The sequence below is a fragment of the Onychostoma macrolepis genome, chromosome 18 (genome assembly GCF_012432095.1).
Source record: "Onychostoma macrolepis isolate SWU-2019 chromosome 18, ASM1243209v1, whole genome shotgun sequence".
Taxonomy (NCBI): domain Eukaryota; kingdom Metazoa; phylum Chordata; class Actinopteri; order Cypriniformes; family Cyprinidae; genus Onychostoma; species Onychostoma macrolepis.
The window spans coordinates 30097833-30120565 of NC_081172.1; the positions used below are offsets into that span (position 1 = coordinate 30097833).

General features: G+C 37.7%; 1 protein-coding gene across 4 annotated transcripts in view; it reads right to left on the minus strand.

Moving 5' to 3' along the window:
- The window catches only part of sphkap (SPHK1 interactor, AKAP domain containing), a 56560-nt gene extending 34232 nt beyond the window's left edge, over positions 1 to 22328 (minus strand). The window contains exons 1-3 of one of the 4 annotated variants that reach the window (XM_058752071.1): positions 22093 to 22328; positions 14899 to 15001; positions 10605 to 10715 (exon numbers count right to left, since the gene is read on the minus strand). In XM_058752071.1, coding sequence (XP_058608054.1) covers positions 10605 to 10715; positions 14899 to 14982 — 195 coding nt within the window. In that variant the 5' untranslated portion in view covers positions 14983 to 15001; positions 22093 to 22328. Of the gene's footprint in view, positions 1 to 10604; positions 10716 to 14898; positions 15002 to 20827; positions 20891 to 22092 lie in introns of those variants that run through there. The other 3 variants (XM_058752069.1, XM_058752072.1, XM_058752073.1) reach the window with 3 other exon arrangements.
- Between the last annotated feature and the right edge of the window lie 405 nt (positions 22329 to 22733).

Here is a 22733-nt window from a genome sequence, read left to right on the forward strand (position 1 = left end):
GAGAAAAATACCATAATTTCTGCAGTTTGGTTTTCATTTGGTTTGCATTTCACACAGAAACATTAGGCAGTATAAAGCTGAATCTGCATTAACTCTAGTGTTTGTTACGTTTTAAAATTCCTATTTAAAATATATTTATAATTTTATATGGTTAAAGAACCTATGCAGTGTGAAAACAAGTTGAAACGGGTAATGTGAAATGTATTATCAGCCTAGAGGCAATATCTTTTTTATGCATGTATAGCTTCAACCAACGTGATTCTCATGAAACCCATGAAGTTCATGCCTCTGCATTTTCACCAACAAAATGGAGTGATTACAGCATGTCTGATGCGCTGCGGAGGATATACAGCTGATTACTGATAATGGCAGTGAAAGCAGCTGCGTGAATGTGTGATACATTGTTGCTGTGGCTTTGATAAACAGCAGAGCTGTCATTATTATACTATCACTGGCTTTAGAAGTTCCCTATTCAATTCAACATGAAACTTTTTTCAAACGTCTTGAACAATTTAATTATTAACCATGATTAAGTCAAATCATTAATGATAGGTTAGTTCACCCAAAAATTAAAATTGTCATCATTTACTCTTCCTCGTGTTTTTCCAAACCCATAAGACTTTCGTTCACCTTTGAAATACAAATGAAGATATTAAATTGAAAATGATTTCTGTCCCTGTCCCTTGAAAGTCCATTCCACAAAAACCTTTACATTTTATGAAGACACTGTAAAAGAAATCCATATGAATCAATTGGTTTAATCAGAGTCTTTTAGACACAAGAAACACAATTGCTTTAAACGATGAACAGATTTAATTTAGGCTTTTATTCAGATAAATATTGATCACTGCACATATACAGAGCACAAGTAATATGGTAATTGAAAGCATGACCTGTGAGAACTAATGAGGTTTTGTTCTTGTTTCTCAAGCTCATTTGAGACTTTTGGGTGTAGAACGATATAAGGCTGAAAAATTAAAGAAATAATTTTCATTCTTGGGTAAACTATCCTTTTAGTGATAGACAACATTCAGAGATTTTTTGAGTAAATACTATGTAGAATAATTTTTGATATAAGGATCATATAGAAGAATCAGATAAGATACAGTTTCTGCTTAAAAACTGCTCCAAAAAGTCAACATGCCACATCTTACACTTATTTCACTCTAGAAACAAATTAAAAATAACATTGAGTGTGCTTCTAAAAAAATTGTTAAAGAAATTTAATAATTTGTAAGCATAAACACAAATTTATAAGCTGATGTCTCAAAAAAAAAAAAAAGAAGTTCTATTAAATAATTTGTATAATTGGTGGTGGCCCTGGAACAAATTCATTGAATCTATTTGACTTCAAATTAACAGCTTGCACATGTAAACTATTTAACATGCACATTTAATATTTAATACATATTACTTGTTCAATAGCCAAATGATAACTACAAACACAGCAAACTTCAACAAAACAGAAACTCATATAAATATCAAACAGAGCAGCATCTTTAGTAAACAGGTCTTTGCTAAAAACTAGTGCTGTCAAAATTAGCATGTTAACACAGGCTATTACGTTTTCCAGTTTAACAATGTTAAAAATATTTAACGTAAGGTTGACCACCCACTCACAACTGCTGTTTATGTCTCTTTTTTCTTGACAAAATTGCATTTATTTAGACGCAGAACATCTTTACAATAACATCAAACAGCTCTTCAATTGCATGCACAAATACGGCAGCACGTGCTGTAGCCTATATCATTTCATATTAAAGCGTGAATGAAACTATGAGCATGCGTGTCAGATCCGTCACATTCAGCAGCGGCAGCTCTTAAAGTCATCAAAATAACCTAATTACCCAGCTGCTGTGACGTCTGTTCATCAAAGAACAAAAGAAAAATAGGAAATAAATAATTTGTAGCTTTAAGGATTCATCTAGGCCTATATTTAATTTAGAATTTAGTGTTTGATAACTTTATTCAATTTCTGTATATTTCCTACTTGCTGAAGGGCACAGGTAAATATGACATTCCTTATAATGGGGTTATGTGAAGACTGTTTTAAGGTCACTTAAATTAGAGTTTTTTTAAAGTCTAATAAATGTTAAAATTGATAGCTTTCAATTATACTGTAATATTAGTATAGTCATCAATACATATAGTCAATGGTTAAATATTAGGGGGAAAAAAACGATTTCCTAGAGACATCAGTATATTGGTATCAGTGATACTTGCCTTCAGTCATGAAAAAGATGCCATTAAACAAATATTAAAAATATACTGCCTTTATATTGTTTCTACATTAATCTGAAGATTGAATGTGAAATTATTGCAATGTAAAACTATATTTAAAGCTGCAGTCCGTAACTTTTTTTGTGTTCAAAATTTATATAATAAGCGAGTTCATCATGAATCCATTTTCCAAACCGTGTATTTGACTTATCCTGAATCACTATGGCACAGCTATAATAAGTTTTTATATTCGGACTATTTTAGACTGGTTCTGGTAGGAAGCGCTGCAGGGTAGCCCAGTACGTGACTCATAAACAGAGAGAAGTAGCTCCGTCTACAGTGTTTTTCCACAAAACACATGCAGTTCTGTTTATTAACCGCTAGAGTGCCAAAAGTTATGGACTGCAGCTTTAAAAACTCTAATCTTAGGTCAGATTAATCATGATTAATCGCGATTATTTTCTATAAAAAAAAGTTTAATTTTTTTAAACTGATTGACAGCACTACTAAAAACACACAAAGTTACTACACTTAATTTCAAGTTGATCAACATTATGTCAACAGAACTCGTCAAAATAATGTTTCCAACTTAAAATATTTAATTTCAATTGCAACCATGCATTTTTTGAAGTTATGGTAATGTGTCTGCTGAATTTCTTTAGAGTGTGTCTTTCTCACGTTCTCTCTCTCTACTTGAGTGTAACGTTGGCACTCAGCGCTGGCATTAGTATCTCAGCGCCAGCTGGTGTGTGTGGGTTTGATTCCCTGTGCGAAGCTTTTGTGTTAAAGGAACATCATGTGTGACATCAGTGCAGTAAAAGCACAGCCCTGATGAAACCTGTTCTGACTGCACCTGAGCCTGCGGGCGGAAGAGTCACAATCTGACCACCCCAGCGCACTGATACGGAACATGCTATGCGATTTTCTGCCATCACAAATTACGGGTTGTGGTTTCCTGGCTACAGAACCAGCGATCATCAGCCCTACTTTGAGCAATTAAAATAGTACTGGATTTTATTTCAATGTGCGCTAAGTAGATTTTTGTTTCACTGCAAATCTAACTTGCAAAAAGTTTTCATAACAAATGTATTTGTTTAAAACCTGTCCAAATGTTGTCCAAAACTAAGTCATCGGAACAAACACTTATGTTAAACAATTTTGTTTTTCAAGTTTCCAGCATAAATTGCAGCTTGAAATAATTTTGTTGTAACTGTTATTAAAAAATTTGAATTTTTACATTTGTTAGAAGAACTTTATGCAAGATGGATTGCAAGATAGATTTTTTTAACAGTTAAACAAACAAGAAAAAAACAAAGCAAACAAAAAAACAACTTAGTGCACCTGAAATAAAAACTAAATTCTGAGAATTTTTGAAAAAAACAAAAAAAAGCTGAATTGCGAGATATATAGGAATATCAAGATATAAACGCAGAACTGCATGATATAAACATAATTTTGAGAAGAAACATATAAATACATGCAGTAATTCTGAGAATTTCTGAGAAAAAAGTCAGAATTGCGAGATATACAGTAAACTTCAAGATTTCAAGATAAAAACACAGAACTGGGTGATACAAACCATTGTGAGACAGAAACTCACAAGGAGATCAAGAAGAAAAGTTCAAACTGTGAAATATAAACTTGAATTCATAGAAAAAAGTCAGAATTTTGAGAAAAAACTGGTCTTTAGAAAATTGGTCTGAGATGAGGTAAAAACATAGACACTGGTTCATGGGTTCAAAGAGCGCCAAACCATTGAAATTTAATTACAAATGATTCGCAAAGGTTTCAACACTCCACGAAGAAGCACCTGTAACTAGTTGATTTAACAAGTTGTCTGCAATAGGTTGACAATTTTTTTTAAATCTAGCCCAATTTTTTAACAGTTTTTCTAAAAACCGTCTCAGGTTACGTATAACCATGGTTCCTCGAGGGAACGAGTCGCTGCGTTGGAGGACGCTATGGGAATGCCTCCAGCGTGACCGCGCTCTGAATCACATGTGTAATCTGTCCAATGGATGGGCGAGACGTCACGGGCGGGTGACGTAATGACCAGCTGGTATAAAAGCACGTGCGGTGAAACCGGCGTCAGCTTCTAGGAATGAAGCAAGCGCTGGCAGGGATGTCGGAAGTATGGTCTCGAGACGCAGCGTCTCGCTCCCTCGAGGAACCATGGTTACATACGTAATCCGAGACGTTCCTCTTCAGGAACTCGAGCTGCGTCGGAGAACACTATGGGAACGAGATCCCCACGCCGCCAGACTTTCAAAATCCCTGCCTAGTGTGGATGGAGCACAGCTAGGGCAAGAGAAAAAAGGGCCACGAATGGCTAAAGTGGGCGGGGCCAGCGTCCCGAAAGCCAACTTCTGAGAAGTGAGTCTTGGTCCCCAAGAGTGGGGAGAGCAGAGGACTTGAGGCTGTTGAAAGCATCCTCATCCACCGCAAGCATAAGCTCTCCCTCTAAAACTCTGTAAGCGAGAGGAGACTTGACGACACTCGCCGAAACAGTCGAGCTTTTGGAGCGGAGACCTCTGCATACTGACTCTCTAAAAATCGAGAGGAGGTCTACTGCGCTCCACACGCTGAACATCCTGTAAGGAGACTCACCTAGAGCCTACCACTCACATAGCTGTCCTAGCGGAGCTCTGCTCTGGAGGAAACATGTAACTACGGGGTGTCTACGCACTGACTGGCCACCGGGAGGGGCGCGGTAGGCCGGTAAAGCTGCCACGTAGACCTTCAGGGTGAAGTGGGTTAACCTGTTAGCCAGCACCCCCCATATTGGGATTCACAGCAGAAAATGACCTACCTACCTTAAAATTGTAACAGTTCCTGACTTCAGTCTGCTACACACACAGTATCTTTGGAAAGAAGGCACTTTAGGCTTTACTATCCATCAGAGTTGATAATGCTCAAAAAGATAAAAAGTTATAGACACTGAAGTGCCTTGAAAATTTTTTTTTTTATTTCATATACAAATACATGAAAAAGTAATGGTTTGAAAGTCACATGTCTCATGAGTTTATATTTCAAATTTGAAGAAGATACCATGAAAAATGAGATTCTTGCAACCATTTTTCTGAGAATATGTCTAGTCTCGCCCCCCCCCCCCGTTTGAGAAAAAAAAACAACCAAATGTGAGTTCTACAAACTATTTAGTCATTATAAATACCACTGCATAGTTTTTCAATTATAAAACAATAGACAGCATCTTAGACATCGTATAAGTGATTTATTTGAGCACTAGAAAAATACAATAAGAATAATATTTGAGTAATAAAAAGAAAAAAAGAAAAAAGAAAAAGCTTTGTATGTCAAGTACATCTGATTGCCAGACATACACTGATATTGCCAGACATTCACACTGATTGTTGGTCATAGTCAGTAATCAAACGCTGATGTGCTGTAATACAGATGATAATCATACAGATGGGCCATATAGTAAATAATGGCCGATCAGCATTCACACTGATAGCTGTCATACAGTCGGTAATCACACGCTGATTATCAGTCACACAGATGCTAATCATACAGATACAGCCACATTCCCCACAAAACACAAACACACATATATGAAAAATGTTGAAGAAAAACAAAAAAAGGATTATTTTTCCAAAAAGCCGATCGCTAAGTTACGCCCCCATTAGATGACAGGTGCGTCACAGCGTGCGTCACGAGACGTCACGAGAGAGCGCCAGAATTCAAATAAACAATATTCTGCGTATCTGTGACTTTTTTTTTTTGGATGGTCTCATTCTGTTTGTAACACTGCGTGCTACAAAACCATGTTGTTGTTTTTCCACCAAGATGCTGTTTTTGAGCGTAATTTATTCATTAAACAATTTATTAAACAATAACTCTCCCTGAAGAAATGAGACGTAAACAAAGGAATGTCCATCCATATTACAATGTTATTGTTTCGGACTAAAAGTGCTCGATGGGATGTTGTTTCGTGAACCCTTACCTCTCTAACTAAATCGGGATTTACAGCAGTGGATGCGTTTGTGACTCAATAATACGACGAAACTGATATGTACTGCATTTTTATTACGGATGTTTTGATGTGTACTGCTTACACAAATTTAGCAAATACATTCCTTGTAAGCTTTCCATCGAAAAACAGTGATCTATCGTCAATGCTTGAGGCTTAGACCTTCAGAATGATATATAGCCCACAGTGTGGGAGAGACCCCGTTGAAAGTGGTGCCGAAGCGCCGAACTGCTTCTACAGAGCGCAGGACCCATGGAGACACATTTGGCAGTTGTTTCCACGCTGCCAAGTAATCTACTAAGGGAACCAGTCTCTCGAGACTGGCCTCTGGTGTACCTAGAGCTGCTAGCTTGGTGCGCTGAAGCAGAGGACCGGCAGGAGATGGCCGAACCAGCTGCTCTAAAGACCCCCGAAGGGGCGGTGAGCCTCTTAGTTCCGCTACGTTTCCGGGCGGAAGAAACTGAGAGAAGTGCTTGAAGGAGACCACTGCGCCCTGGAACACTAGCAGGGTTGGCAGACCGATCTCGGGAGGGCACTGAGGAGAGACAGGCATCGTGAAATGCGATGTACACCGCTCTTCCCCAGAGGGGCCTGCCCTCATCTAATGAATTGAGAATGACCTAGGCAACACGCGCTGCAACAGCGAGCTCTCACTCAAAGGTGGAAGCTTCCAGCCCTGAGCAAGAGCGCTAGATCTGGGGAAAGTAGGTGGAGATAGGGCGAACCCATCTCCAACCCGTCCGCCAGATCCATGTGCGATCCCCGCGATCTCAGTCGCCACCGTGCCTCAGCAACGGCAGGACCGGAACCAAGAGATCATATGGCGGGGAGACGCACAATCAGCCCCTTTCCTTTCTAGAACCGACGGTGCAAACTCCGTAGCTGTGCAGGAATGCTGCTATAACGATATTCTCTTTCATAATATGTTTGTGCAAACAATACTTGCACAACTGCTTTACAAAGCACATCGACTTCCTTCACGCCCACCTCCTCGGAGGAGGACAGGCGGAGCATCGAGCCCTCTTTCCGGGGGGAAGAAACCGCTGGGAATGCTTCCGATTCCAGAGAGCAGGCGCTGGATCTAATGGGAAAGGAAGAAGATAGGGGCTCGCCCGTCTTCATTCCCTCCACCTGATCCATGTGCGATTCCCACGAGTGCAGCCGCTGCTCCACCTCGGTGAAAGCGGGGCTGGCACCGTGAGGAACGCTGGTGAAGGCTCCCTCCTCAAAGAGAGCCCTCCGAGAGCAAGCATACGCAGTGACAAGTGCTCACAATGTGGACAGTCAGCTCCCTCGAGAGCTGATTCTGCGTCCTCTGCTCCCAAGCAGACCACACACAGACTGTGTGTATCCCCAGCAGAGACTTCTGCAACGTTTGCAGGGAGGAATGTGATCTGCTCTCGCCCAATTGCTTAGTTTCAGCAGCACTTTTAGACATTGTGGAGCTTATTTTAAGTGATTGTGTAGCAGGCACGTGCAGAGGGGGGTGCGGTGGGTGTTTAAGCACCTGCCCCTTTTCCCCTTGATGCCCAAAGTGCCCTTTTGTCAAGGCAATTTTTTTTTGTAATTAAATGCACTTTTGTGAAGGCCTGCCCAATCTAACTATTAGTAAAATTAATTAATAATAATTTTGCCGTAAATAAAATTATCCACATGATGACCTTTCACCTGACAATCTCATCCGGGACGATCCCTCACATTCAGACACCTTTGAAATTACCTTTGTAATTTAGGGCATTACCAGGATGCCTTCAATAACGTCCGCGGCTGCCGGTAAGTGGAGTTCTCAGCGAAGCGGTGTGCTTGTAAACTTATATTATTGAATTATTATTATTTTACGAGAACGGCGTGAAGAGATCATACACAGCTGTTGTTTATATATTGCTGTGTGTAGCATGTTGAAGCAAGGTTAGCTGCAGCAAGGGGCTACAATGTTTTTGTTCAATGTTTTCCTAATGACAATTTTATGACTGGTTTATAGGGGTGTAACGGTACGCGTATCGTGTATTGAACGGTTCACGGGCAGTTCCAAATGGAAGTGATCATCCCTATCCCCTTGACATCTGCTGACGCACACCGTGCTGCGTCACGGGAACATCCCATTTGAAGATTATGAGGAAATTACGCTCCCTTCACCAACTGCATTCCAAACGACTACATAATGACACGCACGTGCCCTGCTCACTCCAAAGTCCCCACTCCAAGGGGATAGGGATGATCACTTCCATTTGGAACTGCCCGTGAACCGTTCGATACACGATACGTGTACTGTTACACCACTACTGGTTTATAAAGGCTACTACGAACACCTTTTTCCCATTTTTATCACAGAATAATTCAGGAAATATATTTTATAGTTTCTATACTAAATGATATGTCAATCAGTACTGCATTTTTCATATAGTTTATTTATGTATTTATTACCTGGAGATAACTTGAAAAACACACATAAACCATATATTTTCGCAATTGTGTGTTTGTCTTCACGTTTCATCAGTAAAAACGTTAATGTTTCTGCTTTTTATTCAGCTCAGCTACAGCGATAGCCGTGGTTTGTCCATATTAGGGATTTCCTGCATGATATAAGTTTCTGCATGAGAGCGCCCCCTAGCTTCGAGTATGATTGAAGCATGCACTGCACGAGAGTGTTTAGCTCTCTGATATTCACATCTCCTCATTTTGGATACGAATAAAACGTCAGGTCATGTCTCTTTTAATTTAATTCTAGATTTAAATCTAGAAACCTCTATGTGAAAACACATGCTCGAGCTCGAATAAAGTGCGGGGGACGAATTTACATTTTATTAAAATTAATATTAAATATTAAAAATGCAGCCAACGTAGTTCTACACACAGCAATGGTGCTTGTTCTCTTTCATTCTTGCTGTTTGATTGGGAAAAATTTAAAGCGCGTCGAGGTGCCTTGTCTTTTTTATGTTATCTAACTAAAAACTATTCATACTTTGAACTATTATTATTACAGTATTTATTTAAAAAACGTTGAGTGCCTTAAAAATAATTATCACAACACTGGTAAAACAGGCTTATACTGATTTTCTCGTCCTCTGAATTATACTTATCGATCCTGTTTTTATAATCATTATCATTCAAAAGAACAGGATTAGAATAGAATTCTATTTTAAATTCTAAATTAACAGGAATATTTTTTTCTACAACAACAACAGTAGTGTTTACAACAGCAAAACTACCATACCCTGTAAACTCAACAACAACAATAATAATAATAATATAATACGTCTTTTCTGTTCTGTGTTTCTTTTTCAAACCTGCGTGATGGCATTTGCTGCTGTATTAATACAGAAGCATCCATTTCGATACACATATCAGTAAGGAGCACAGTCCTATTAAAAGGCATGTTCCATGTGCCCCTTTTATACTCTGAGCACCTGCCCCTCCAAAGGTCTCTGCACGGCCCTGTTGTGTAGCGACAAACAACACTAAATAAGACTCACAACACAGATCGACAGACACACACAGAGTAGCGGTTGCTGAATGACAAAAAGCTGACGCCGGTTTCACCGCACATGCTTTTATACCAGCTGGTCATTATGTCACCTGCCCGTGACGTCTCGCCCATCCATTGGGCAGATTACACATGTGATTCAGAGCGCGGTCACGCTGGAGGCGTTCTTCAATGCAGCTCGAGTTTCTGAAGAGGAACTGACAGCCGTCAGTGAGGAGGCATGATATTTTTGTTTAGTAGTTTTGCCAAAATAAGCGCATGCTGAAATAACGCACACATTCTAGTCAATCAGAATTGAATATGGTAGGCCTATATTATATTTTAAAGACGTCTGCTGCATTTCTCAAACTAAATTCCTAATTTCAGTTAGTTGAATTCTAGTAAAATGCTCCAGACCTAACAAAAATTAAGGAAAGACTTGCAGCACCGAACAATCCTAGCGCTAAATTTCCATAAAATTAGCATTAGGCAGATAATCAGACAGGTAGCGTTTCATCCCCAAGGAGCAGAAATGCTAGCATGATCATGGCATAATGTTATGCACAGTGATATGGGCGCAGCTCCGTCATTTACATGAGACAAGAAACTTCTCATTAAAGTAAAGTGAGGTATAAAATCTGTCATTAGACTCTAATTATCCTATCCTACAGTTAGTGCAGCTGTCATCCATGTGCAGCTAAATGTATTCTCTCAGTTCAGGGAATTACTGCATATATTATTCAGCCACAGCCAACATCATGCCACATTATCACCCCAATCAAGAGCACATTTATCAGTGGGAGGCTGAACACAATATAAATGCCACCGCACTTCCACCCAGTCACACACACACCGTTAATCAAACGTATGGACATATGTGTGTAGATGATTTCAGCACTTCTGAGAGTGTGATATGTGAGAGAGACTCACTGTAGGGCAGCCACCATCATGCTGGTCCTCCAGGAACCCAATTCTGCAGAGCGCCTTATCGTTCTTCAGCCAGTACTCCGACGAGTCCAGAACACTGTTACTGCACAAAACCTGACACAAACACACACTTCTTTAAGACTGAGGCAAAGCATTAAAAAAAAAATTCAATAAAAAAATACATTTTTGGAACTCACAGACCCTGTTTATATCCGTATCGGGTGAACCGCTCATATGTGGTCAGCCAAGACACCTGTCGGCAATTTTTTAATATTGTGCATAAAATGTGTGACGTTCCCATGTGTGATCGGATTTTATCAAGAAAGGTTTCAGATTTCATGCCATTTCATGCCAGCGTAAATAATGTTTTGTTTATCTCAGACACATTTTTTTAATCGAATTGGGTTGAAAATTCATATCTAGCTGGAAAGTTTAAACCTATGGAGTACTAGTGCCATTTAAATGTAAAATGAAGTCTTACATGTCTAGAATCAATTTAAAATTGTCAAAAATGTTTCATTTAATTATTTATTAATTAATAATAAATTATTTTTAAGGGAAAATTATGTTTATTAAATCAAATGCGTAGACATATGTATTACATTTAATTCATGTTTAAAATGTTAGTTAAATGTGATAATATGATAACACTAAAATAACTTAATTTTAGATGCAGTTTAGATGCAGTTTTTAAATGTTAACATTTATTTGTCAGTTGTGTTTAGGGATTGGTGATACCAGACGTTTTTAATTTGATACAATAGTGAGTTTAAAATTATTATTATTATTATTATTATTATTATTTTAATTTTAACAATACCAGTACTGTTTTTAAATGTTTTTTCAAAATAATGTTAATTCTTCTTGAAAAAATAAAATAAAATAAATAAATAAAAAAGATAATTACACTTAAAAGCCGGTCACATCCACTTGACATAAAGGCCATTAATAACACATTTATTGCAAAAACAAAAACATGTTTTTTTTTACCAACAGGTGCAAAAATAATCACATATTTTACACAAATATTGTACTTAAATAATAAAATACAGACAATATAAAACATGCACATTTAAACTTTCTTAAATTTTTCTTAATCCTGTACAGTTTATTATTACTCTACCATTCAGGCTTCCTGACAGCAATGTTCTTTTAAGTATCTACATATTTCAAAGTTTCAATTACATTATCTGTGCATTCCAATTACATTTTTGAACATAAATTAACTTAAGATTATTTTTTTTGAATGACTGAATTATTAATTTCTTCATTTTATTTTAAACAGCACTCCCAGTCCTCCATTTAAACCCTTTGGCACAATGCTAATGTGTTAGTTTGAGCAAGCAGCCCTTCGCCGTCGGGACTCTGGGAGTCTTCAGGACACATTAGCATTTACACTACAAATGTGAAGTGGCCACGTGTATCACGCGTAATCACCTCTGAATATGCTTTGACTTTCTCAAATTCATTTACACCTGTATTTAGCACGTATTACTGATCAGATCGCCCAAGATAAATGACAATACTAGGATTACTAAGAGGCCACACTGTCCAAATTACCCCAAAATTTAAAAATCTAAAATTTAATTACCAGTGCATATGAGCTGAATTGCTGCATTATATGATCACAAATTTAATTTATTTTCTGTCTCTCCCTCTTAAATTATATTTCCTCAATCAAATATTCAGCATACTAACCTATCAGGACAAGCAAGCTTCGACCTTGCCATGTCTGTGGTGATTGGTAATTTATTATCATCATTTACATATGAATATTTAATACATACTGCTGGCAATCATGCTGTCACTGGTGTGTAACATACCAACTTCACAGCCAAGCAACCATGTCAGTAATGGACTATTATAGATTATTAATGAAAAGTTGAGCGTGTGGCCTGTCAGTGAACCGTGCTGAACATGTAATATTTCATAACATGAGCTTAGAAGCATAAGTCATGTGCTCAACTCAAGCACAAACAGATGCAAACTGAAAATGTTTGTTAAAAATATAAAGCTCTAATTGAATTAGCACTACTACTGGTGCGTGAGACATCCCTAAAACTAACACAAACTCTCTCTGTTAGCGTGTAACCTTCAGTTTGATTCATTATCAGTGTGGCTATGTAAGCATTGATTATCTCAGTGTGTATTTAAGCAGTAAACATATCCGTGTGTGTATGTATGTGTGTGTGCGTGCACATGTTTACTTCGTTTAATTAGAGTTTGTGGGTGTTTGTGTGTGTTTTTATGTGTGAGCACGTGTGTATTTTCTCTGCCCTTGCTGTGTGTGCCATCTGTACCGACTGTTTTCCTGGCACAGTCCACCATATGACAGGGTCGCTGGGACAGTTGCGTCACGGTTCACCGTGGTTAAACTACTGACAGAGCTAATATGCCATTACCGGAATGGGTAACCTTCGGCAGATGGGTAATCATTAGCACGCAAGGGATAAGCGTGAGAGAGATGAATATGTATTTATGTTATTTGGTAGTTTCATTTAATAATGAAGTTAATCGCATCTGCTTGCCGAATTAAATGACCTCTCACAGTAATCCTTCCTCATCGTTACTCAGCATGTTTTATTTAGATATGAGATGTGTGGAAATAAAGATGATTTTTTTCAATATTGGGTTTACCAATAAGATTCAACATTGATTTAAGTAAGACGAACACTTTAAAGTAGCAGCTTTAGATTAGGCATAGCCCAAAACAAAGCTGTGACAAAACAACAACAACATAATTTAATTGTAGCAATTATTTAATTTTAACCATAACAAAAACAACAGTTATTACTATATAAAATCATTAAATGCATAATGATTAAATAATATAAATGAATTATATCAAATAAAATATTATAATACACTTATTTATCATTAATATTGTAGTTGTTATTATATTATAACAATGTTATTAATAATAATAATAATTAATAATAATATATATAGTATATAATTACTATTATTAAATATTATGCATAGTCTATCTATCTATCTATCTATCTATCTATCTATCTATCTATCTATCTATCTATCTATCTATCATTTATCCACTTATTTGAATAATTATTATTTATTTAATAATATATGAAATAACAATAATAATAATAAATAATTTTATTTTTATTTTATTAAAATTATTTATTTATTTTTATTTTATTAAATTTCTAATATTATTATTTAATAATTTCTAATATTAATTAATAATGCATATTATTGTTTTATTTAGTTTTTAAACATACCAGCCCGATGCAATTTGTTACGACCTCACTTGTACAAATTCATACTATTTTAGCTAAATCGTATGTATTATACGAGTTGCACAATTCGTATGAATTTGTACAAATGTGCACCTAACCCTGCTCCTAAACCTACCTGTCACAGGGGTCTAGACAAATTGTACGAGTGAGGTCTTATGAATTCGTACGAATTAGCCACCTCGTAAAATGCGCTTACGTATTATACGTACATTATACGTATTACACCTATTTATTTATTTATTTATGTCCAAAAGTAGAAATAAAACAATCAATTCTACGTAACAACTACTGGACACTTAAAAGTAAAAATAAGCTGTATCAGTATCAGTAAAAATAGCATTGCATCTAGATGTTAAGGCAAAGTGATTTAAAAAAAAACAGGAACACAGAAAAAAAGTCACCTCATTTCAATCAGTTTGTGGCTCCCTGTGCTATTCCCATCAGTAATGACCCATCCACCTTAATCTCACAACGGCTCCTATGAGAGCTACAAAACTGATTAGTACAGTGTCACGCTATTGTAACTTCCTCTTCCCCTGATCCGGAATCTGCTCCCACAGGGGCCGCTTTCCTTTAAGACCAATCCACTAATAAAGCGCTTGGCTGAATGAGACAAAAGTTAAAAGAGCTAGAAGACAAGGGAGATACTGGATTAATCATGCTCCTTGTTCTGTCACACTACCGCTTTCTCCCTGTCCTTTCTCTCGCTCACACTGGCAGAGCATCAGCTAATGTAACCTGACTTGTAGTGCAGCTGCCTACAGAGTAAAAAGTGCTGATGGCAAAAAGCCACAGTCTCTGTTCCCTGGACAGGTGGGAGAGTGAGCCAATCAGTAAGGCTTCATGTTAATCACACTCTGATTGGAGCATGAGATTCTCGCTCGTGCTCAACCACAAGAGCTCATATGGTGAACACGGCGCCTTGGGCCAGAAACCTACTGCACACTAACTAGATAACTTTGGTGTAGCTGGAAGTGTTTGCGCTCATGTACTTGCGTGATTTGGGTTTTAACACACACACACACACACACACACACCTTCCTGCAGGCGGAGACAGAGGACCCAAGGGTGCTCTCAGATTTGACTTCCTGTGTGTCCGCGGACTCAGACCCCTCAAACATGGCAGATGATTGGAAATTACTGTGGAAAAAGAGAGAGACAACAACTGAATCCAACATCAATTCAACAGAGTGCATTAGTGCCTCTCCAGTTTTTCAGCTGGATTGATTCCAGAAGCATTTTTCTTTTTTTCCATTGAGATTTAAAAGTAAAAAAAAGTCTTTGTTAAACCATTATAAGCCATGAACCAAGCCAACCAGCTCTGAGGTGAATCACAACATTACAGTCTCTTATTTGAAGCAAAAAATTATTTGAAAATTAGACAAAAAGACAAAGGTAGGAAACTTAGTGGCTTTAAAGGGTTACTCCACCCCAAAATGAAAATTTTGTCATAAATCACTTATCCCCATGTCGTTTCAAACCCGTAAAAGCTTAGTTCGTCTTCGGAACACAATTTAAGATATTTTGGATGAAAACCGGGAGGTTTGTGACTGTCCCATTGACTGCCAAACAATTAACACTGAATTTAATGAAGCGACGAGAATACTTTTTCTGGGTAAAGAAAACAAAAACATCAACTTTATTCAACAATTCGTCTCCACTGCTTCAGCAAAGCGCCATTTTGGAGAATATCCGCTGGACGCAAACTGCGTACGATCTTCTGTGTCAGCCGCACCACACGTTTTCTACGCTTTGATTTGAATGAAAACAGTGTATCCTTGTGGTGTGGTTGACACAGAACAGCGTACGCAGTTTGCGTCCAGCGGATATTCTCCAAAATGGTGCTATTCTGACAATGCTTTTCATACTTTTCTGTACCTTGACAGTGTTAATTGTTTGGCAGTCAATGGGACAGTCACAAACCTCCCGGTTTTCATCCAAAATATCTTAAATTGTGTTCCGAAGACGAACTAAGCCTTTATGGGTTTGGAACAACATGGGGGTAAGTGACTAATGACAAAATTTTAATTTTGCGGTGGCGTATCCCTTTAATGAGGGATAGAACTACAATCCCATGAAGCAAATGACAATCAAATGAAGAAGAAATATAAAATTATTCTTTTGAAATCGATGATTATATCTACAGGAACAATATATTTTAACAATATATTTTAAGTTTACTGCAAAATATGCATACACAAATGTAAGTATTTTATTTTTTAAGTATTTTCAGCTTGGAATGACACTTTGATTGGTGAACTTTTCTGTGCAGAATCATGGGTAACGCAGTTTTTCACCACAAATTCGGCTTTTAAAGCAATAATTCACTCCAAAATGAAAATTATCCTCATTTACTCACCCTCACATCAATCCAAACCTATATGACTTTCTTTCTTCTGCTATTTTTTTTGAAGATGATGATTGTTTTTAACCAAACAGTTAATGGTAGTCATTAACTGTTGTATTTTTTCCCAAGTCAATGTCTACTGTCAACTGTTTGGTTACCAGCATTCATCAAAATGTCTTCTGTTGTGTTCAGCAGAAGAAAGAAATTCATACAGGTTTGGAATGACGTGGGCAAAATGTGAGAAAGAATGACAGATTTGTAATTTGTGGGTGAACTATCCCTTTAATCAATTATTTTAAAAGTTGAAATAGTGTAAATGGATGGCTTCAACAAAAGCATTTACCATTGATTACCAACCTCAGAACTCACAGTGGGTCTGTCGTTAAAAATCAAATTCCCTACAAACAAAAGAATGCTTTTACTTCCAAAACCCGATTGTTGCACTCTATAACAAAATATCTTATTTGTTCCTTCCTGAAAAACATTAGGTCTGAAGAAGTGCTAGAATGGGTTAGCAACTTTTAGAAGTTGCAAGTCTGGATGTGTGAATAAAATGCAGCAAATGCCATTTGTAGATAAAGACGCAGTGAAAAGAGAGTGAAAGGAAGGAAAATAACATGAACTGTTTAATTAAATTTGTCAAGATTAATTGACTACTGGGGATACATTAAGGATGAAACACCACAGCCAATCCTCCGAGGTGACAGAAGAATAACATTATGCAGATCATACATCATGCAGTGATGTTCTTCTGCTCCAGAGCATTTCTATCAGAGCTCCATATTCTCCCAGAACGCAGACAAATATTATTTTGTTATAATTATAAATGAACCCGCATTTTATTCATAAATTTTCCCTGCAGAATGTACTTGCTCTCCATTTTTATGGCAGCAGCGGTTGGTCCCTGGTCAGGGTTAATTGTGGGATCACAACCGAATTGCATGTGAAAGGGATAGTTTATTTAGAAATATAGATCCTGTCATCATTTACTTACTCTCATGCTGTTCCAAACTCATGCCGTTTTATTTTCTCTCAATTGTGAGATTTTAGCCTGCTCTTTTCCATTTACATGGACAGTGATTAATACTGTCGACCTCACAAAGAGCAAAAAGCACTATAAAGGACCATTAAACGATCTGTTCATTAAATTAAATCACCATTAAATGTCATCAAACAAAGCAAAAAAAACAAAACACAAATGACATTTGGGAGCCACAAAATTTAAGACTTGGAATGCAGTTTTACTACATAAAAGCATCTAAAAGTTTAAGTAGATACTTTTACCGTGTTTTCTGTCATTTAGGGGCTTGCAGTATAAATCATCATACACTTTCTTGAAAACTTTCCTCCTAAGATTTCTTCTTGTGTTTCGCTGACAAAATAAAATAGGGGGTCAAATTGACATGACACTAAATGATGAACCGATGCCAGTGTGAACTCAGAACTTGAGTTATTCTTTATTATCTATAAGTACATCTAGTGCCTTCTGTAATGGACTGTAAAACACGTTCACGATGGTCAAAACTACTTACTTTCAAAATCATTTATTTTGTGGTTTATCTGAATGATACCAGACTTGCTCTTGTATTCAACAATGTTTTGAGCGCAACAGAATGGAAGAGAGCAAAGACGAGACATGTTTTTCAATGTCTGGACTACTTTTAACTGATTTAAAACACAAAACTCGTGACAGAACGCTGAAAAACAGCTTGAGACGTGACGCATATGACATGACATCTGTCTGATTGTGCACGGTTGTAACATTTCAAAGAGGGCTACATACCGTGCAAACTGTCTAACAGCTGAAACACAGCATGCTGTGAGCAAGCTAAAAATGTCAAAACAAGAAAATAAAATCTAAAACAGTTACTAGTCCATTACTGTGACTTATGACTTGTGCGAACGTGTTTTTATTCCAAGTCTTTTCTCTCACTAATCCGACTGTGTACTCAAGCCACCCCTGAGAAAGGGCTGGTTCTGCTGGGCTTTCCTCAAAGTCATGAAGGTTACATAGATAGTAAATGACATAAGCTTTCCAGCCAGGAAGGCAAACACTTGAGCGTCAGAAGGCTAAACCGCTTCGTTCTGAGGAGCTGTCTCGGGATGTCAGCCTATATTCATCTAAAATATTTATGAATATCTTTCGGCCTCAATCGATGATTACCTGAGAGCCTTGAGGAATCTTTTAGCATTAAACGCTCAAAATAGCTGCAACTATGAGCAATTGTGTTGCTGTAATGTGTGGTTTGGTTGATGAAAATGAGAAAAACGTACTTCAGATCCCTTCTTTAAACACTTTGGCAGATCGAGAGCCAGGGCTGCCATGTTAATGACAAAACACAGTTCTTTCTTAGTTATTCTAATCTAATTTTGAGCTTAGCTTGTCAATATGATCAATAATTGTCCGTTTCTGGCTATGTGACTCAAACATTGTGTCCAACTTCAATGACAAGCAATTTGTCTGTCAACACCAGACGAAAGTACAAGATGCAACAAAATCAATCACAAATCACAGCCAATCAGAAGAGCATGTGGGCGGAGCCAACACTGCTGTTTTGCACTCACAACAAAATATGACGAAACAAATACATACTGAATTCATTTAAAAATAATTATTTTAACATGATCAAAAAAAAAAAAAAAAGGTACATGGTGACTGACATAGTCTTTGTAATGGAAAACACTTGTTAGTTCACAGTTTATTTTATTTTCAAGATTTGAAGTAAATTACCCATTTATTAGTGTGAATGAGTTCTAAGCGAGACAGCCGTGTGTTTGTGCTATGCTCAGGTCCAGCTTTTTAAGTCATGCAAAAATATATTCAAACTCAAATTATAATATTTTAATATTGTACAAAAACAAACAAGCACCCAAGATAATCATTGAGCTGTCACAGAATTAGAAACCACAAGATAACAATTACGATTAACATGGAAACGATACCACTTCACATCTGGTTAGGACACAATGTAAAGCATAGGCATCGACTATACTTTTTGCCATTTTTCACCATCACTATAAAACTGCTTGCAGCAGGATTATATCTAAAACAAATGAAGCATCTCATGAGATATATCGATGAATTCATGGAATATTCAGGCAGGCGAAAGTAAATTTCTCTAGTGAAGCAAGCACTGTATGAAGGGTCAGCTTGAGTTCTGTAGTCAGTTGGTCACAGTTCCTTTAGTCTAATGGTGAGTCTGCATTTTCTCCTTAAGGCGTATTCACACAGAATTGCATTTTTGCTTCACTTTTGCACTGCTTTGCCAATGTCAACACGTGCTAGATGGACGCCTTTAACCACTGAACTCATGTTGAAAGCTTTAAAAAACACAATTTTGAGACCTCACTTTTTTTCTTCCATTGTTGTCTTGTGTTTTTAAATGCAAAAATGCTTTTTAAATGTAGAAACTAGTTTTTAAACACAAACACGATTTCTGTGTGAAGTCTGCGTTGGTATTGATGTCTTGAATTAAGCAACAGGGTCTCTGCACACATTTGTTCGGTGCACATAAATATTTGTAATCTGACGCTAGCTGCGCAAATGAGTGTCTGCTGTCTTGAAAATGCTACAAATGGTAATGGTTTTACAGTAAACATATTGTGATTTCTTCTTGAGCAGTGGGAAAGGATGTCACTAAATATGAAGGAAAGATCCTTTCCCACTGCTCAAGAAGAAGTCACAATATGTTTACTGTAAAACCATTACTATTTGTAGCATTTTCAAGACAGCAGACACTCATTTGTGCAGCTAGCGTCAGATTGAACTCTTTCTCCTTCTAATGCAATGGGTTATGACACGAACACATAAATGCCATTTGACAGCTATCAAATGCACCACTCTTGTGATTGCTTTGCAGCTGAATGAAAACAGATGTTAAAAATCCTCAAATTATCCCTTGAGGACATGAGCGCAGCTGCCTGATGCGTTTGGATGTGTCGTGGGCCTGAGCTACACTGAAGCTCCAGTCTTTATGGAAATCGTGTCGATGGTTACATGAAGAGTCGTCATTATTTATTAACAAAAAAGCTGGAAACATTTTATAGTCAGAGGACAGTAATGGTGCGTAAAGTGAAACACGATAAATGTAGAGAACATGCGTGAAATACACACTCTCGTGTGAGTTTTGCTCATGATGACCTGTCAAAAGTGAATTCAATTTTCTCAGGCTGTCAATCACAGCTTTGGGAAGTGAATGCAAATGCCGTTTTAAGCCTGTTTACACCACCAGTGAACTCAATTTTCAATGAGAGCTGGTGACTTCTAGTGGCATGACAAACAGTGACCTTTGGCGAGAGGATGCGGGCACATGACAAGGATGAGAAAAGTTTAACTTCATGCAAATGCAGGGACTTGATATGAACATATACTTCTGGAGTTTACGTGGTTTCATTTTACTGTAAAATTGCTTACAAATTAGACTGTTTTTCACCATAAGTGATCGACACGTGGAATAACATCATTAAAAGAATAATACATAGGTTGAAGTAATGTCACTCCTTCTGCTACAGACACTAAGCCCTCGATTTTGATAAGCATCTCTTAAATGGACAATGAATGTAATTGCCCAAATTTCTGCAACCATAAAAAACGAGTCTCCAAAAAAATGTCAACAAACCTGAACATCCAAAATGACTGACAGGCAGTAAACCTTTCTGATTGGCTATATAAGGGCGGGCCGTTCACCCGACTCTTTTATTCTGTTTACAGGAACTAGAACTGTCACAGACGATTATGTCACGACATATATTTTAGTTATATCTGTCCATTTGAATGAACAATTTACAAGTGGTATTAAAATGCTTACAGCGCCGGTTTCAGGTCTGTCAGTTCGGTCATTTTACTGTAACTGCTTAAAGCTAAACAAATGTAAATAATGGGACGTACTTGTACACAAAAGCAAAATATTACAGTTAAGTTGTTAATTAACGATTCCGAGATTTGTTGAGAATTGTGACAGAACGTGCCGCACGAACCGTGACCACAGACAGTTTCTTTCTCTCTGGCACCTGTTCCGTCAAACCGGGCAACGTTTCATCTTTAATTTGATCTGGTTAATGAGGTTTAAGATTGTAATGACACTTCGCTTTAAATAATTCATTCCGCTGTCACGGTTAGTTTTAAAATGACCCTGTTGACCGTTTAGGTCAGAGACTGAGGTGAAAGAAGAACCGCTGCTTTACACGCTTCCCACGGCTCAAAATCATTTCAGATTGACAACCGAGCCCAGATATCTGTGTTACGTGCAATCGCTGTCTTTCATCAAATATCTGAGTAACCGGTGGATCATTCTGCAAAAGGAAAAGAGATCAAAATAAAAAGGAGCGAGTCTCCCCAAAGCCAGCGCGCGAACAGATGCGCAATAAATGAGCGTGCATTCCGCGACGTCACGAGCCACCTGAGATAAATGGGTTATTTTATCTACAAAGACACCTTATCTTGAGCTATTTTCTCCACACAGTCGTTGAGAGACACGAGCATTAATTCTACTACATTGCCTTTAACATCTATTCTGGAGGAGTGAGCAAACAATTCGTAGCTGAATAAACAGCACGGCGCTCAATGCATTTCAATCTAAACAAACAGTCTGCAAGTAAACATTCTAATGTTAGCAAACCAAACAAATTCAAATACACATTCATGCCACATCGTGCAGCTTGTGCACTTTTTCACGTCTTGCACATGCCCCATGGAGCGCGGGCACACGAGCCCCTGCACAATTCTTGTTTACTGATTTAAGTCTTTTTCGTGCCGTTTAAGTACAAGTGAATTTGAATTTAATACCGCGAAACGTTAAACTATGCTGCTAAGAAGCAAATTAGAGGATCGGTTTATATTAAGCACAGTGATTTATGATGGAAAGGTTGAAATGCGCACACTTACCCCAATATTTTCAGAAGGCACTGGGTTTCTGCCACTCCTCCAAGAAAAAAACCGAGCACTAAATAGCCTTATGTGCCTATATTATCCTGCGTGCCAAGAAGCCCGAGCGCTGTGGCGCGTGCCGGTGCCCCTGTCCCGAGCGCGAGCGCGAGCGCATCACAGTCTGTCAGAGCAGCGGAGGAATTTCCAGCGAGAGCTGCGCACAGACTGTAGTGAAAGCCAAGGCTATGGACCGGTCAGGCATTATCAAAACAGCGGGGGAACTCTACGTCACTGCGGATTCATTTGATAAACACAGCGCGGTAACTCGACTGTGCGCATAGAAAGACCAATGGTAAAAGGTAAACGGAAGACAAACAGGCATAACGACAGCTCATGAAATGTGGTGTGTTATACGGAATATGCAGACCGACATCAGCACATATAGAAAAACTGTCTGGACAAGACATATAATAGATGTTTAGGTAGGCTAAATAACGTATTCTCTAACTTTTGTCCAAATTTAAAGTGAAAATATTAGGTTTAAGCAATTTTGGCCACATACACAGTATGTCAAAATGTATATCTTGCATTGTAAATGGTCACCATTTCTTCTTTTCACAACTGAATCACATTTTATTCATTTGAAATGATCCTGCAAA